The 15,046-nt window shown below is 46.9% G+C and overlaps 1 protein-coding gene across 1 annotated transcript in view; it reads left to right on the top strand.

Moving 5' to 3' along the window:
* The window catches only part of igf1ra (insulin-like growth factor 1a receptor), a 228,607-nt gene that overhangs the window by 199,792 nt on the left and 13,769 nt on the right, over positions 1 to 15,046 (top strand). Inside the window, exons 13-19 of the mRNA XM_078532356.1 lie at positions 1,295 to 1,457; positions 5,656 to 5,761; positions 9,033 to 9,103; positions 10,129 to 10,358; positions 11,139 to 11,249; positions 13,160 to 13,319; positions 13,989 to 14,118. Coding sequence (XP_078388482.1) covers positions 1,295 to 1,457; positions 5,656 to 5,761; positions 9,033 to 9,103; positions 10,129 to 10,358; positions 11,139 to 11,249; positions 13,160 to 13,319; positions 13,989 to 14,118 — 971 coding nt within the window. The remainder of the gene's footprint in view (positions 1 to 1,294; positions 1,458 to 5,655; positions 5,762 to 9,032; positions 9,104 to 10,128; positions 10,359 to 11,138; positions 11,250 to 13,159; positions 13,320 to 13,988; positions 14,119 to 15,046) is intronic.

Raw genomic sequence — 15,046 nt, 5'->3', positions numbered from 1 at the left:
GTGTGCTAAATCAAAGCAGAGAGGACCCTCCCTGATACTTTATCATCACTGTTTTCCTTTTGACTCTTCAGAGGTACAATTGGTTTACATTGCAAAACACACTCGGCACATCAGCATATTTTTATGCACTTTTTAAAAAAAATCCATTAATGTAAAATGAAATTGAGCAAGGTGTAAATTGGGCTGTCGATTTGCACATTAGCTGAAGACCATTTTCATCCCCTTTGTTAATTGGATGTTAAAAGCCCGCCTGTTTACCTTTGCCTGCCAAGTCTTACTGGCTCCCACATGTCAGCTCAGCAGGCAAGTTTGTAGCTCTTTTGCCTCCGAGTCGATGGTTGTGGGTTAAAGTTCCCCTCCAGAGATTTGAGGCCGTAATCTTGGACAATGCTTTCAGTGTAGCACCGAGGGAGTGCTGCAGTGTCAGTGGTGGCATCTTTCGGATGATATTTTAAACCTTGACCTCCCTACGTGCCTGATCGAGTGGATATAAAATATCCCATGGCACATGTGATTCCGCCTTGACCAACATTCACCCCTCAACTAATGCATCCAAAAGCTGATTAACTGGGCGATCTTGTGACTGCACTTTGAGTCTTTTCATTGGTTGCGTGGTTTGGAAATCCTGAAAACATGATCTGATCGTTCTTTCTCTGTGATTTTTCATTTCTGTCTCTATCATTTCTTTCTTTCAGCTGATGGTGTTAAACACTGACCCGAGACTTGGCTAGAAGCTCGATTATTTTAGTTATATTCTACTTTGCAACACTCTGAACAAGGCTATCTATAAGCGTCAGCATCCTTTAATTACAAAAAAAAAATCAGTGCAGTGATGGTGAATATTTTCCACTTGTCCGAATTCTTCTTCACCCCAGCCTTAACGAGAATAATTAGGGCTCCAGACCCCCAACTCCATAGAATTGACTTGGATCTGAGAGTGGGAATAGCAAGTGAGGGCACAGTGAGGATGCATGGATGAGGACGAGCATGTAGAATGGGAGAATTGGAAAGAGAGGCAAGCTGAGAGTGACATTTCCATATCTTAGTACTGACTTAAGACCATAAAAGTTACGCCCGTAAAACCTGGAGGCCAAAGGTGAGAGAAGAATCTCCAACAGTTGACAAGGCATTGATTGTTCTAGCTGAGATTTCCCAATGGCGCACAGTGCAAGGCTCCTGTATAATTGGCTTTTAATGTGGTTACGTTCTGTTTCTGTTGGCTGTACCTAGATGCTGTGCTCTGTCCTATCTCTAGGCCCTTCTGTGCAATCGTATCTATTCTTGTGCCTCACAGGTGCAGCAGGAGTGTGTTTCCAGGCAGCAGTACAAGCTGCACAATGGTGGCTGCAAACTCGATCGACTGAGCCCTGGGAATTACACTGCGGAGGTGCGAGCCACCTCGCTGTCTGGCAATGGCTCTTGGACTGATCCAGTGATGTTCTACATAAAGGCAAAACGTAAGTCACGAGCAGCCTTCCTTGCCAAAGAGCTTCCATTTCCAGTAACACCTCATCATGTTCACCCCTCCACCCAAAGCGCTTCAAGTCTTAGTGAATTGTTTTTGAAGTTCAGCTGTCGTTGTTATGTGAAGCCAGTCGTGTGCAGCAAGGTCTCTCAAAAAGACGAACGAGGCAGGAATATTAACCAGAGCCCTGGGTGAGCTTCCTTTGAGTGAGTGCTCCTGGAGTCTGTAACATCCGCCTAAGCAAATAGAACCAGCAGACAGCACCTCTGTTTAACATTGTGTGCAGCAGACAGCTACTTTTAAGTTTCCGTCATTTCTCTTCCTTGGTTGTGACACGGAGCCCCTCCCTCAGTCCTGCTCTGAAGTATCGGCCTAGAGTGTGTGCTGAAGTCCTGCATTAGGAATTTAACCCGCAACCTTTTGACTCAGCCATGAGAATGCTGCCCAGTGAGTCACATTGAAATTCCAGGGCCTGGGGGCTGGATGAGTAACTCCTTTATTTAATGTTTGCATCTCCGGTGGTTTCACTGTCCAATATTGACTCCTTCTTTGTGGAAGACTGTAACTGATTTGAATGCAGTCCAGACTACATTCATGGCATGAAAGTCTTGTTTGTCCTCTGTGGAGTGAGTTCAGGTGGGCTAGATGCAGTTCCCAGTGAACCTACAAATAAAACGGTGCTTAAATGGTCACCTCGCTCTGAGAAGGAGCCAGCCTTTGGCTACGTGGTAGCATTCCTGCCTCTGATTCAACTGATGCAAACCCTTGCCCTGGGCAGCCCTGCCTCTGAATTCTCTGTTGGTATCCAGTGAGATACTGGTGTCCAGTGGGGTCTGGGTGATCTTTGTTGCGGGAGCTCCTGGCAGGTGGACATTCCGCTGGCCTAAACTTTGGTGCATGGAGCTTTGACGTTGCGCCAAGTAAGGGCTGTCCATCGACCCGCAGATCCTTGCACTGCTTCGCACTGTTCCCCAAGGGAATAGCGTGAATTTGTGAAAGCTGCAGCTCCAAGAGATGATTGAGTTAGCCTGTCAGGTACTTGGGGTTGATTGTGTTGCTCTTGCCCTGTTAACTGAAGCATGTTACCTCCGCATGGACAAGTCAGTTTGAAACCTCCGAATCTCCGCACTGTTGGTGAGGGTGGGGGTACTGGAACAGTTAAGCTTTCTGGGGTGAAGGAGATTCTGGTGAGTTTGTGGTTTTCCTCTCTGTCTAGGGTACAGTTCCACGAGCACTGGCAGCCCCTCGGTGCGGTGTTTCCCAAAAGACACTGGGCTTGCAGCTGGCTAGGCACTCAGCGTTGTAGCTGACCCAGATCTAATCCAACAAAGGACGAACGGGAACACCCCAGCTAGTTGCTCAGGGCCCAGGCTGTAGCGTGCTTATGACCACCAGGCCATCAAGGAGGTTCTGACTTCAACTGAGCCTTTCAGGGAGCACTGTCGTCAAGCACTGCTTCAGACAATAAAGGGTAGTGGAAATCTGCAATCCTCTGCCTCAAAAATCTCTTGAGGCTGTGGGATCAATTGAAAAGACTTTGATGAGATTATTTGTTAGGCAAGGGTATTAAGGGATATGCAACCTAGATGAGTAGACAGAGTTAAGATGCGGATCAGCCAGGATCTAACTGAAAGACAGAGCAAGCTGAAGGGGCTGAATGGCCTCCTCCTGTTACTAGCTGAGCGAATAGCTGGATGTGGAGCTTTTTGCAAGTAGGTTGTTTAAGGTCAAGCCGCACCAGTTTCCCCATTTACGTTGTGAATCATATAATGTGCTGCGCGCTCTGGTTGTAGTTACTGCTTGTGTTTTGCATCTTGGCCCAGAGCATGTCAAACGTCACCAATCTCTCTCACTATATCAGATTACGCTTTTGATGCATGTGGCATGGAGCTGGGAGGCTGAGGGAGAATAGGGAGCCCCAAAGGGGCTGTTTACACAAACCCAGATTGATCTGTTTGCGTCAGTTGGTTTTGCTCGCTGCTGAAGGTGCAAGTTCTTGCTGCAGCTTTTGATATTTGAAAAGTAGACGTGCGGCATTTCTGATCTTAAAAAGAACTTCAAATTGAGAGAGGGAAAAAAAAATGACTAAAGCTACAGCACAAAGCAAATTTTAGGTTTAGTGCAATTGTACCACAGCTGGAGTAAAGTGAGTCCTCTTTCAACCCTGCTATTTACAATAATCACTTTGGCAATTGCATCAATTTCTCTCTTGACTCCCAAAGTGTTTGCTGTTGGTTGGCCACTTTGTAAATATGATTTGGGATTAACAATAAATGGCAGCCACAACATGAGCTCCAGCACAGTCTGGAGGGCTGCAGTTCTGAAACCCAGGCTGTGCTGAGAAAGCTGCGATTGGGGCTACATTTTAACCCCCTAGCACCCCCCCCCCCCCCCCCCACCCCCAAACCAGGCTCCCTGCCCCTTATTGCTCCCCAGACCCGCCTGCTGGACAATCGTCCTCCAATATCGAAGCCCTGGACTGGAACGTTATTTATCTCACCTCTTCAAATTGGGTGAGATGTGCGTGCTGGCTCAACTGTGGTGCACCCTGCAGTTGAATAGCCTGCCACTTTTGACGAATGGCTGCCTAGGCTGAATACCAGAGACGGCTGCCCTCACCTATTGAACCCCACTCCGACAAGGGACTGGATGCCATCAGCGTGGGTTGTGATAACTGCCGTAGGGTACAGCAATGCATGGGCCCTGTTATTAAATTTGTAATCCAGAGAGCTGGGGAAACGGCTCAGAAATCTGGATGGACAATCCAGAGAACATGAGTTCGAACCCCACTGTGCCAGTTTGAGAATTCGAATCCTATCTGGAAACAAATTTAAATAAAGCTGTATCAGCGAACGTGGCCCTGATACTGCTGCTTTTAAAAAAAACCCCATCTGATGTCTTGTTTGTCACACGCCATTTAAATGTCCTCTAGGGAAGGAAACCTGCTGTCCTTCCCCAGTGTGGGCCTCTGTGACCTCCACCAATGTGACTGACTTTCAACCACCCTCTGAAGTCCCCTAGACAGCTACCCAGTTGTATCCAAACAAGGGCACATGTGGATGAGCAATGACTGCCAGGCTTATCAGCAATGCCCACATCCTGAGAATTGACCCTGTTGTTAAAAAATCCTCCCCCCTCGTTTAATAACTCTCAGGACCATTGTTTATGAAGCCCTGGCACGATGGCTGGCAGGTTACCTGTGGTTGCTCTGGTGGCGCCTCACCCTGGCACAGACTGGTAACCGTGGGGGAGGGGACTGTAATGGTGGAATGAATTGGCGCTTACGCTTGCTGTGCTTTGAGGGGGGGGCGGTGGGAGGTGCAGGGGTGGCTGAAAATTGAATTGTACGCTGCCTTCTACAGAACGTTGCAGGATCGCGGGAGCAGGTTACTACAGAAGCAAACAAAGTACAGGAGCAGAGAACATGATTCATGTCCCCTGAAGGAGAGCTTTTGTGACTGTTCGCTCACGCTTGCTCAGTGCGAACTTGGCTCTAATCCTGTCTCAAGGAATGCTAAGCTGTGATTATATCATTAACGTGCAAAAACCATTAAGGGGCTTGCCTGTCTCAGCTATGCACTGTGGTCACAGGAAGCCAAAGTGAAAGGTGGGCAGTGAATGATCACCCTATTTAGATGAGGAACGTGAGCATTTCACATAAACGCATTAAACATTTACAGCTCCTTGGGCCGTGTTCTAGAATCCTCCATTTGATTCCTGCTGTGAGAGCACCTCTTAGCCCAGGTTTGAGCTATGTAATGTCATGGTTTCACAGCTGGCTAAGTCAGTTGACGAACACCTTGATGGCAGAAGCTGTTTCTTCAGTGTTCTAGGGGCTCTTGTTGAAGACAGCCAATCCCCACAGTGCGACAGCATTGGGAAGGATAAGACAAGGTGAGGTGAATGGCGTAAGTTGAAATCGAGGGCAATACAAGCCCTGTGGCTATGGGAGGGTGGGAAGGTTGAGGAAGGGGAGAGATTCCACAGTTTTCAGATCCTGAGTTGGAGGCGCAGGTGATGGGATGAGCCTGGAATCCAACAGAGGGAGCAGGATCGGCAGAGTGAGGCCTGAAATCCTGCTGGGTGATAGCTGATTATCGAACACCATCTCCATCCGGAGTTGGAGAGGACAAACGAATAAAAAGTAACCCAGAAACCTTTAATGTTTTGTCTTTAAACTGTCTCAACAGCACCTGGACCTGATAATCTCATGCAGTTGGTCATTGCTTTGCCCATCGCAGTCATGTTGGTGATAATTAGTCTGGTGTTAACTCTGTACTTCTTCAACAAGAAGAGGTAAGATTTAATCCTATTAAGTTACCTCAGACAAGTTAATGTTTGTTATTTGGCATTGGTCTAAATCTACCACTGTTGCTGTGGTTCTGCACGTCCGCTGTCTCTTCGCCCCTCCCGATTCTCTGTTGCCCCTCCCGATTCTCTATCACCCCCCCTCACGTTGCCCTTCCCGATTCTCTGTCACCCCCCTCACGCTATCCCTCCCGATTCTGTTTCCCCCCCTCGTACCACCCCTGGTGGAATCGATCTGTCTCATGCCATGTTGTTGTGCAATGTTCACGATATCTGAATAAACCTTTTATTGCGCACACAAATGACCTACCTACGGCCTTAGGTAAAATAGGCCAAGGTTTTCCTGCTGCACTCCCTCCGTTCTGCCACACAGCAGTTTCCGTACCAGTCTGCCACCTGATTTTCTTGCCCCACCACTATTGTTGTCTGCTTGTAGAAAGAAAGTTAATTTTTACTTATACAGGCTCAGAGTTTGAGGTAGTAATGATAGTGAAACATCCAGTGTTAGCCATCGTTACTGTGTAAAATGAGCAGCAACTTCTGGCGTCTGCACATGCGGTGTTCAATGCGAAAACTGGGAAGTTGCTGCCAGTGACATGCTCTTCCTCCACAGGGTGGTGGTGTTGCAATCTTTGCTGCAGATACAATTACCACAGAAGTCGGTATTTTATGCTTCACTCTTCCTATAGAAACCAATGAAAATTTTAAGCCTTGTTCACTCAGGATTAACTCAGTTTTAAGAGTGTACTAAGTCATTATTACTGCCGAACAACCTCTGTGCCTGAAAAGTTATTTTTACAAATGTGGTGTCTCATTCCCTCAGATAAACATTCAGACGTTGCATTTAAAAAAAAAATTGTTTATTTTATTTTTAAGTTGATAATTCAGCTTCTCTCTCAATCCCATGTGTATGAACGAATCCCTATTTTCCTTTCTGTACAATGATCACAATGTGAATTATATTCCATGCTTTTTACTTCCTGTTTTGATGTCTGTGAAAATTCTCCAATCTGATTGGCTGACTTTCTGCTCTGTTGCTCAAATCCACTATAAATAAATTTAGAGTAGAGAAAATGTAGGCTTTAAGGCACTTTTAATTCATTGTGGATGACTATTTTTATGGTCAACAATGAATAGTGTCTCCTCACCGCTTACAACATAATCTAAGCCATAATGTCCAAAGTATTGCTTTGAAGTGTGGTCACTGTTTTTATGTAGCCAGCACGGTCTTCAATTTACACGCAAGCTCTTGCAAAATGCAAATCATAACACAGAAGGAGGCCAGCTGGCTCATTGTGTCTGTGCCGGATTTTTGAGAGGGTTATCCGATTATTGCCTTTAAAAAAAAGACATTTTTGTCGCAGCTTCTCGTGCACATATTAATACACAGGGCCCTGTTCTTTGCAAACAGAAAGAGCACGTGCGCATAGTGCGCCTGTTTCAGCTAAACAAAATAAACGACAGCCATTTGCTGGTTCATTCCTCAGAGCAATGCCTTGACCAATCAGAGTCTAACTGCATGGTTTAAATTGCAAACGGTGCTTGGCAGTTAACTGTCAATCACAATCAACTGGTGCATTCTCCTTTCTGGCAGCGCATTCCAGATCATAATAGCTCACGAGTAAACTGCGTGACTCGTGTTGCCTCTGGTTCTTTTGTCAATTACCTTAAATCTGTGTCCTTTGACCCCCTCTGTCACTGTAAACAATTTTTCCTTATTTTCTCTTATCAAAACCCTTGAAGATTTTGATCACCTCTACTAAAACTCCCCTTAACCTTCTTTAAGGTGAACAAATAACCATTCAAACTATTTCTGGTCATGTTGATTGAGGAAGGAATGTGGGGAACACTCCCTTCTCTTCACGTAGATAACAATCTGTAAGGAAATGCATTGAAGAGCAAAGCGAAGAAGACGGGAGTGGGATTGGCTGAGTTGAGTCTCGCAGAGAGCCAGCACAGACACAATGTGCCGAATGGCCTCCTGTCTTGTAACCATTCTATATTCCTAAATAGACCAGTGCAAAATCTAATACGTCTGTCCACGCGAGTGCACAGGACTTCAGCTTTAGTGTCTTAGGCAGCACATCTCACAATGCAGCACTCCCTTAGGACTGCTCCGAGGGGTCAGCCTCGATTAGACTGGATGCTGAAAGTCAGAAACAATGCTAACCAATAATGTATTCTGTACCTTCCGTAAGCCATTTTCTGGGACAGTGAGACCTAGATACAGCCTGCCTTTATCCAGCTGCTTTAACAGTTTTTGATTCCCAGTATTCAACTTCGTCCATGACCCCCATGCACTTGAGTATTAGAGATTTTTTATTTGGCATTTTTTTTTAATACACACCTCATCCATAATGAAGTGAATTCACTAGTTAACACAGAATTGATGAATTCATTAATTAACGCTGTCATCTTCAGCACAAGGGCCCACAGAGGCACCCATCGGGGCGGTGACTGATCACCTGTCACTCCGGGACAACTCAACATTTACCTCGTCGTTGTTTCGGGGAACTTGCTCTGAGGCCGGTTGGCTGCCATGTTTGCCTACGTAACCACTGTGACTGCACTTTGTTGGGGTGGTGGTGGGGCGGGGGGGAAGAAAAGGATAATTCATTGGGATGTCCCAACGCTATATCAATGCAAGATTTCTCTTTCCCTTTTTCGAATGTCCCAGAGAAACTTTGCATCTACATAGTGACTGCACTCCGAACGGTAACTATGATGTAGGCAAGCATGACAACCATTTGCCACACAGTAAGATCCCATAAACAACAGTAAGGTGAATGAGCAGTGTTGCATTTTTGATGGTTTGGGCTGGGCAGGGACAGGAATGGATGCTTGTATGTCAGAACTTAATCATTTTAACATACACCACAGGAGTAATAGCATCATAGTTAAAGGAGGTCTCCAGTGCTTGTGAGATAACGCGGATCCTACTTGTATGTTGCCTGTTCAAGGGAACTTTATATTCTGTGTGGGCTCCCAGGGCAGTAGCATTCTGACAATGACTTGGGATCTCCTATTCTCTTGCCTATTAACCTTAACTAGTGCTGCTGCAGCTATCCAAGGTCCATTTAAGGCCAGCACTTTTCATAGATAACAGGGAGGGAATGTCATTTCAAGGGTTTAGCTTTAAGTGAAGACTCTCTTGTTGGCCCCTTCACATGACTGAATATCATTTCAGTGTAGAAATGCATGAGATCATGATATTGGCTGAGTTATTACGAATGTTTCTCTCTCTCTCTCTCTCGTGCAGAAATAGTGACAGACTTCCCAATGGAGTCCTGTACGCGTCTGTGAACCCAGAGTATTTCAGTGCTGCTGACAGTGAGTATTGATCCAAAACTACACTGCTCGCCACATCGGAGCGGTGGGGGAGGGGGAGGAGTTGGTGGGCGAGTAATTGCGGGGAGGGCGTGAGAGATGGTCACAAGGGAGCGGAGGAGTTCTGATGGCAGGTCATCAACCTGAAACACACTCTGTTTCTCTCTGCACATGTTTGCCTGACCTGCCGCCGATTTCTGTTTTTATTTCCCGATTTCCAGCATCTGCATGTTTCGCTTATGTACAGGAGTTTGGCCCTCTGAGCCTGCTCCTCTGTTTTGTTGGCCGTGAACAGTTTCCCCGTGCTTTTGCTCCATCCTGTAACACAATAACACCATTAAACGCCTGAATTAATTCAGCATCACCCTGGGGCAGTGTGCATTGACGTCCTTTACTTTGAGGGCCCCAAAACCTTAATCTAGATTGGAAAAACGGTTTAGAAAGGATGGGGTGGCCATTATGTAGTTTACAGGAAAGCCAAGATAGTGTCTACTTTAGTCATTCAGTATTTCTCCTTTCGAGCAGAGAAGGTTAAGGGAAGCTTTCATGTCGATGTTTAAAATTGAGATGTGTGGGTAGAGTAAATAAGGGGAAACTGTTTCCACAGGCAGGAGGGTTGGTAACCAGAGATTAAAGATGTTGACAGAAGAACCAGATGGTAGATGAGAATTTGTTTTTTTTACACAGCAAGTTGCAATGATCCAGAACGCACATGCTGAAACAGCGGAGGAAACGGATTGGGTAATAACTTCCAAAAAAAGGCATGGGATAAATACTTAAAGATGGGAAGAAAGCAGGGAAGTGGACTAATTGGGTCACTCTTTTAAAAAGGTGTCACAGTCGCGATGGACCACAAGGCCCCTCTCTGCATTGTAAGATTGTGTGATTTTAATTGGTCCCAAGTTCCTGTCATTTGCCCCCATCTACCGTTACCTGCCCCCCCACCTCCCCAAAAGGACAGTTAACCAGAAGCTTTGTCATGTCCTTGTTTTCACTGTTTCATTGAGGTGTCCTCTTATTTGTTCCAGTGTACGTACCGGATGAGTGGGAGGTCCCGCGTGAGAAGATCACCATGAGCCGCGAGTTGGGCCAAGGCTCCTTTGGGATGGTGTACGAGGGCATTGCCAAGGGCGTGGTGAAGGGGGACCCGGAGACGAGAGTGGCCATCAAAACCGTGAATGAGTCAGCCACAATGCGCGAGCGCATAGAGTTTCTCAATGAGGCATCGGTGATGAAAGAGTTCAATTGTCATCATGTGGTACGTATAGTGAGAGAGACAGAGATTCTGCTCCCAGGGGGCTAGTGTAGCACCTTCTCTAATGAATTCTGTCGGATTCTAGGTAATTAACTTCAGAAATTGAGCATGCCAGACTTGGGATTATGTCAGGAGAAAGGATTTTGATCTGTACAACATCGAAACATAAGATTCTAAGGAGGTTTGACAGAGCAGATGCTGAGAGGATGTTTACCCTTGTTGGGGGGAACCTAGAATTAGGGGACACAGTTTCAAAATAAGACGGGTCTCATTTAAGATGGAGATGAGGAGGAATTTCGTCTCTGAGGGTCATTGCCAGCGAGCAGTGGAGGCTGGGTCATTGAATATATTCAAGGCTGAGTTAGACAGATTTTTGATTGACAAGGAAGTCAAAGGTAATGAGGGGCAGACAAGAAAGTGGAGTTAAGGCCACAATCAGATCAACCATGGTCTTGTTGACTGGCAGGGCAGCTCGAGGGGCCAAATGGCCTACTCCCTTTCTTTTGTTTGAACCGATAGAGCAGTCACAACGTTGAACAACAACTTGCGTTGGTGTCATCCCTTTATGCAGTACAACGCCCCAAAGCACCCTGAAGTAACTTACTGTATGGCAGGCACTTAGAGATGGTGATGAGGCACTATAATAATAAAAAAAACACTTCTCTTATAATGGAAAGACGTCAGAGGCGTGGCAGTCAAAAACTGCTGGAAGGTGCAGCATAGGTTACTAATTGTTTAGTGGTGAGAACCTGCTTCAGTTAACTGGTTCTCTTGGTATTATAGGTGCGTCTGCTTGGTGTAGTATCCCAAGGGCAGCCAACCTTGGTTATTATGGAACTGATGACACGCGGGGACCTGAAGAGCTACCTGAGGTCACTACGGCCAGATGCAGAGGTGAGTGATGTTTTTAGAACCACGGGAGAATGTGGTTGAGAAACTTATCAGCCATGATTGAATGGCGGGGCAGACTCAATGGGCCGAATGGCCTAATTTCTGCTCCTATGTCTTATGGACTGATTTGCTTGTGAGTTTATCCGGCCAAGTCGCTCAGTTGCTTTACTGGTGTGAACGGTGTTGGGCCAATTATGCACGAACATTCATGAACGTGTTCGTAGGCATCCCCCAACATCGGATCTTGAAGTCAAGCGCCGCAGTCTAATTAAAGGGGTTACCACTGAAATCAATCCAACTTTGGCGCCATTTATTTTCCGAGTTCTTTCGTCAAATGTTTGTTTTTCCTTCCATCCCATATCTCTTGTCTAATTAATTCTTGCGATGTGGGCATCACTGCCAAAGCCAGCAAGTATTGCCCATCCCTTGTTGCCCCTGGTGGTGGCGAGGTGGTGGTGCGCTGCCACCTTGAAACCACTGCAGCCCACATAATGAAATTGGTCCCACACAACTCTGTTGGGTAGGGAGTTTCCCTGCCTTTTGACCCAGCGACGGTGAAGGAACGGCAACGTGTGCACCGAGTCCGGATGATGTGCGCCTTGGAGGTGATGCACCGGCCACTCTTAAAACAAAATCAAAAAACGCTGAAAACACTCAGCAGGTCAGGCAGCATCTGTGGAGAGAGAGAAACCAAGTTAACCTTTCAGTCTCAGCTGATGAAAGGTCATCAGTCTGAAACGTTAACACTGTCTCTCTCTCCACAGATGCTGCCAGACCTGCACTAGACTCCAGCATTTAGTGTTTTAATTTCAGATGCCCAGCAGCGGTAGTGTTTTGTTTTTGACCCTCGCTGCCCTTGTCCCCTTCCAATGGAGATTGGCAGCTTGGGAGTTTTCTAAATGGCTTCAGAAATCGACTGTGTTTGTGGAGAGAGTTGGGATTGAAGGACAAAGAGCAGACAGATGGGCAGGATTGATGTATGAAATAGAAACCGTGTTGTCTGGCGTAAAGGCTTGCTCCTCGAATTTCTAATGGTGAGCCGGGGCCCAATCTTCAGGCCTCTGGTGACGTTGCTACAGCGCAGCCTGTATGAAGTGCCAAGAGAACAGTCCAAGCTAATTCATCCCTTCCCCTCTACTTTAATGTAAACATACATTCCCCTCTCAGTAATTTCCCAACAGCCTGAGTTAGGAAGGTGTTTTCGGTTGTTAGTTGGCCTGCAGGTTGGAACCATGTGCTCAAATACAATTTTAAAGGTGACAAATTCTGCCTCTGCTCTCAACCTCCCCAGCTGAATCTCGCTTTCCAGCACATCGCAAACCTCTTTACTGAGAGGTCGACGTAGCCGAGAGTGATCGCAAGATGGATGCTGGAAGTCTTTATGCTCTCTCTCTTGAGAGCAGGGCTGAAGCACATTGTTGGGGCAGTGTAGAGAGAGGAGCTTCACTCTGATTTCGTTGTACAGTGCTAGACCTGCTGCTTCATGAGACCTACCCATGGGAGCCAAAGGTTATCGGGGGTAGGCGGAATGTGGAGTTAAGACTACAATCCGATCAACCGTGATCTTATCGAATGGCGGCGCAGGCTCGAGGGGCCAAATGGCCTACTCCTGCCCCGATTACGTTTGTATGCCTGCTGGACCTTGGGCTAGCGCTGCTGGTGACACTGGTGTAAGACGCATTTTGACTCTGCTGAGCTGACTGTTGTCGAGTGGAGGTTGGGAGGAAAATCAAAGAAACAAGGGACAAACTTTCTAATTTCAACAGCCCAGGCTGCCCAAACCAGGCTGGAGGAAGGTCCACTGTAGCTAAATGTGCAGGAGCTGGGAAAGACAGAGTCTGGGCTGAATAGAAGGTTGAATTTAGTGTCACGAGTTACTGGGTGCTTCAGTAATGTTGTGGATCTCCCAACAGAATAAACCTGGCCCGGCACCACCCACGCTGAAAAAGATGACACAGATGGCAGGCGAGATCGCAGACGGCATGTCTTACCTCAACGCTAATAAGTTTGTTCACCGAGATTTAGCAGCCCGAAACTGTATGGTGGCAGAGGATTATACTGTAAAGATTGGAGGTGGGTTTTCCTGATTGTGGCGATTGTACCAGCTTCAAAACAGAGAGTCCTGACCTTTAGTCAAGCCAACATCAACCTTGAGTAAAAGATTTAACCATGTTGTTTGCATGTGCATATTGTACTGTAACAGTCTGTGGTGTCACCTGCGCCTCAGTTGGCAGCACCCTTGCCTTTGAGTCAGCAACTTGTAGGTTCAAGTCCTACTCCAGAGACTTGGGACACATAACGAAGGGCGACCCTCCCAGATCAGTGCTTACGGGAGTGATGCACTGTTAGAGGGTGCTTTCTTTTGGATGGGGCCCCGTCTGCTCCCCCCCCCGCCACTCTCGATTGGACGTTGGGCAAGGACGGAATCAGGGTCGGCTGTTTGCTCACCTCACAGTTAAACTCGACTTGCACTGGCCGTCTACAGGGGCGCACGAGGAATGGACAGTTGGTCAAGGTGGCAGGTCTGTGCCTGTGACGCTGACCCAACCAGGAGCAGCACCTTGAGAGAATGTTTATTTCAAACTGCTGCCTCATTTCATTCGCCATTTGGCACCTCCTTGAGCCTCCTTTTCATTATCTGAAATAATTGGACTCTTCGAAGTGTGCACTTTTCTGGGCTCTTTTGTTTTGTACAAGTGAAAAGCCGCGACCGTTAATGAAATGCCTGCCCTCCTCCCGCAGATTTTGGGATGACGCGAGACATCTACGAGACGGATTATTATCGGAAAGGAGGGAAGGGGCTGCTCCCTGTCCGTTGGATGTCCCCAGAATCACTGAAAGATGGTGTCTTCACCACACACTCCGACGTCTGGTACGGTCCTCGCTTTATCTCCTCATAACCTTCAACTCTGAACTTACCACCTCTTCCCAAACCAAGGCTGCCTGGTATAAAAAGAATGTTCAAACTATCCGCTGGAGTGACAGTGCGCGTTTTAAACACACCCGCGCGCGCACACATTGCAAAAATTAAACGGCGCAGTGCCCTTTTTGAAAATCAAGCCTTTCGTTTACAACAGCTATACATTGCACAGTGAATAATTCCCAGGGTGTTTTGAACGGATTCCACCAGTGCTATTCCCTGAATTTATTTTAATGCTGTGGGCTGAATTCTCGAGTACAGAGGCTGTGCTTTCTGCCCGGGGTACTTCCTCCACTCCAGTTCACCCAATCAGCCTCTCAGCCCAGCTCTCGAGACCGGAAGAGCAGATCCCCCTCTTCACCTGAGGATGACCAGTCATTTTAGGATTCAGATTGGCGCTGCTCCTCTTGTCTTGAAGCTCATACCAAACTTCTTCCCAACTTCATTTAATTCACCAAAAAAATACAAAGACCTGCTTTTATATAGCACCTTTCACAAGCACAAGATGCCCCAAAGCGCTTTACCGCCACTTTTGAAGTCTAGTCACTGTTGTAATGCAGGAATGTAGCAGCCAATTTGTGCACAGCAAGCTCCCACAAAAAGTAAGTGATAGTGACCGGGGCTATGGGCAGGGTGCAGGAAGGTGGGATTAGAAAGGGCACCTGGGTGTCCTCGGGCTGGCATGGACAAGATGGGCCAAATGGCCGCCTTCTGTGCTGCAACTTTTCTATGGTTCTATAATCCGTTTTTGCAACATTCATCGAGGGATAAGTATTGGCCCTGGACATCAGGGAGAATTCCCCCTGCTCTTCTGCAAAATAGTACCATGAGATCTGGGAGCAGATGGAGCCTCGAACGCCAGCACCTCCCAGCGCTCTCT

The sequence above is a fragment of the Cetorhinus maximus genome, chromosome 30 (assembly GCF_964194155.1).
Source record: "Cetorhinus maximus chromosome 30, sCetMax3.hap1.1, whole genome shotgun sequence".
Lineage (NCBI taxonomy): Eukaryota > Metazoa > Chordata > Chondrichthyes > Lamniformes > Cetorhinidae > Cetorhinus > Cetorhinus maximus.
Note: the sequence above shows the minus strand (reverse complement) of the source record. Positions and strands in the feature narration are given on the sequence as shown.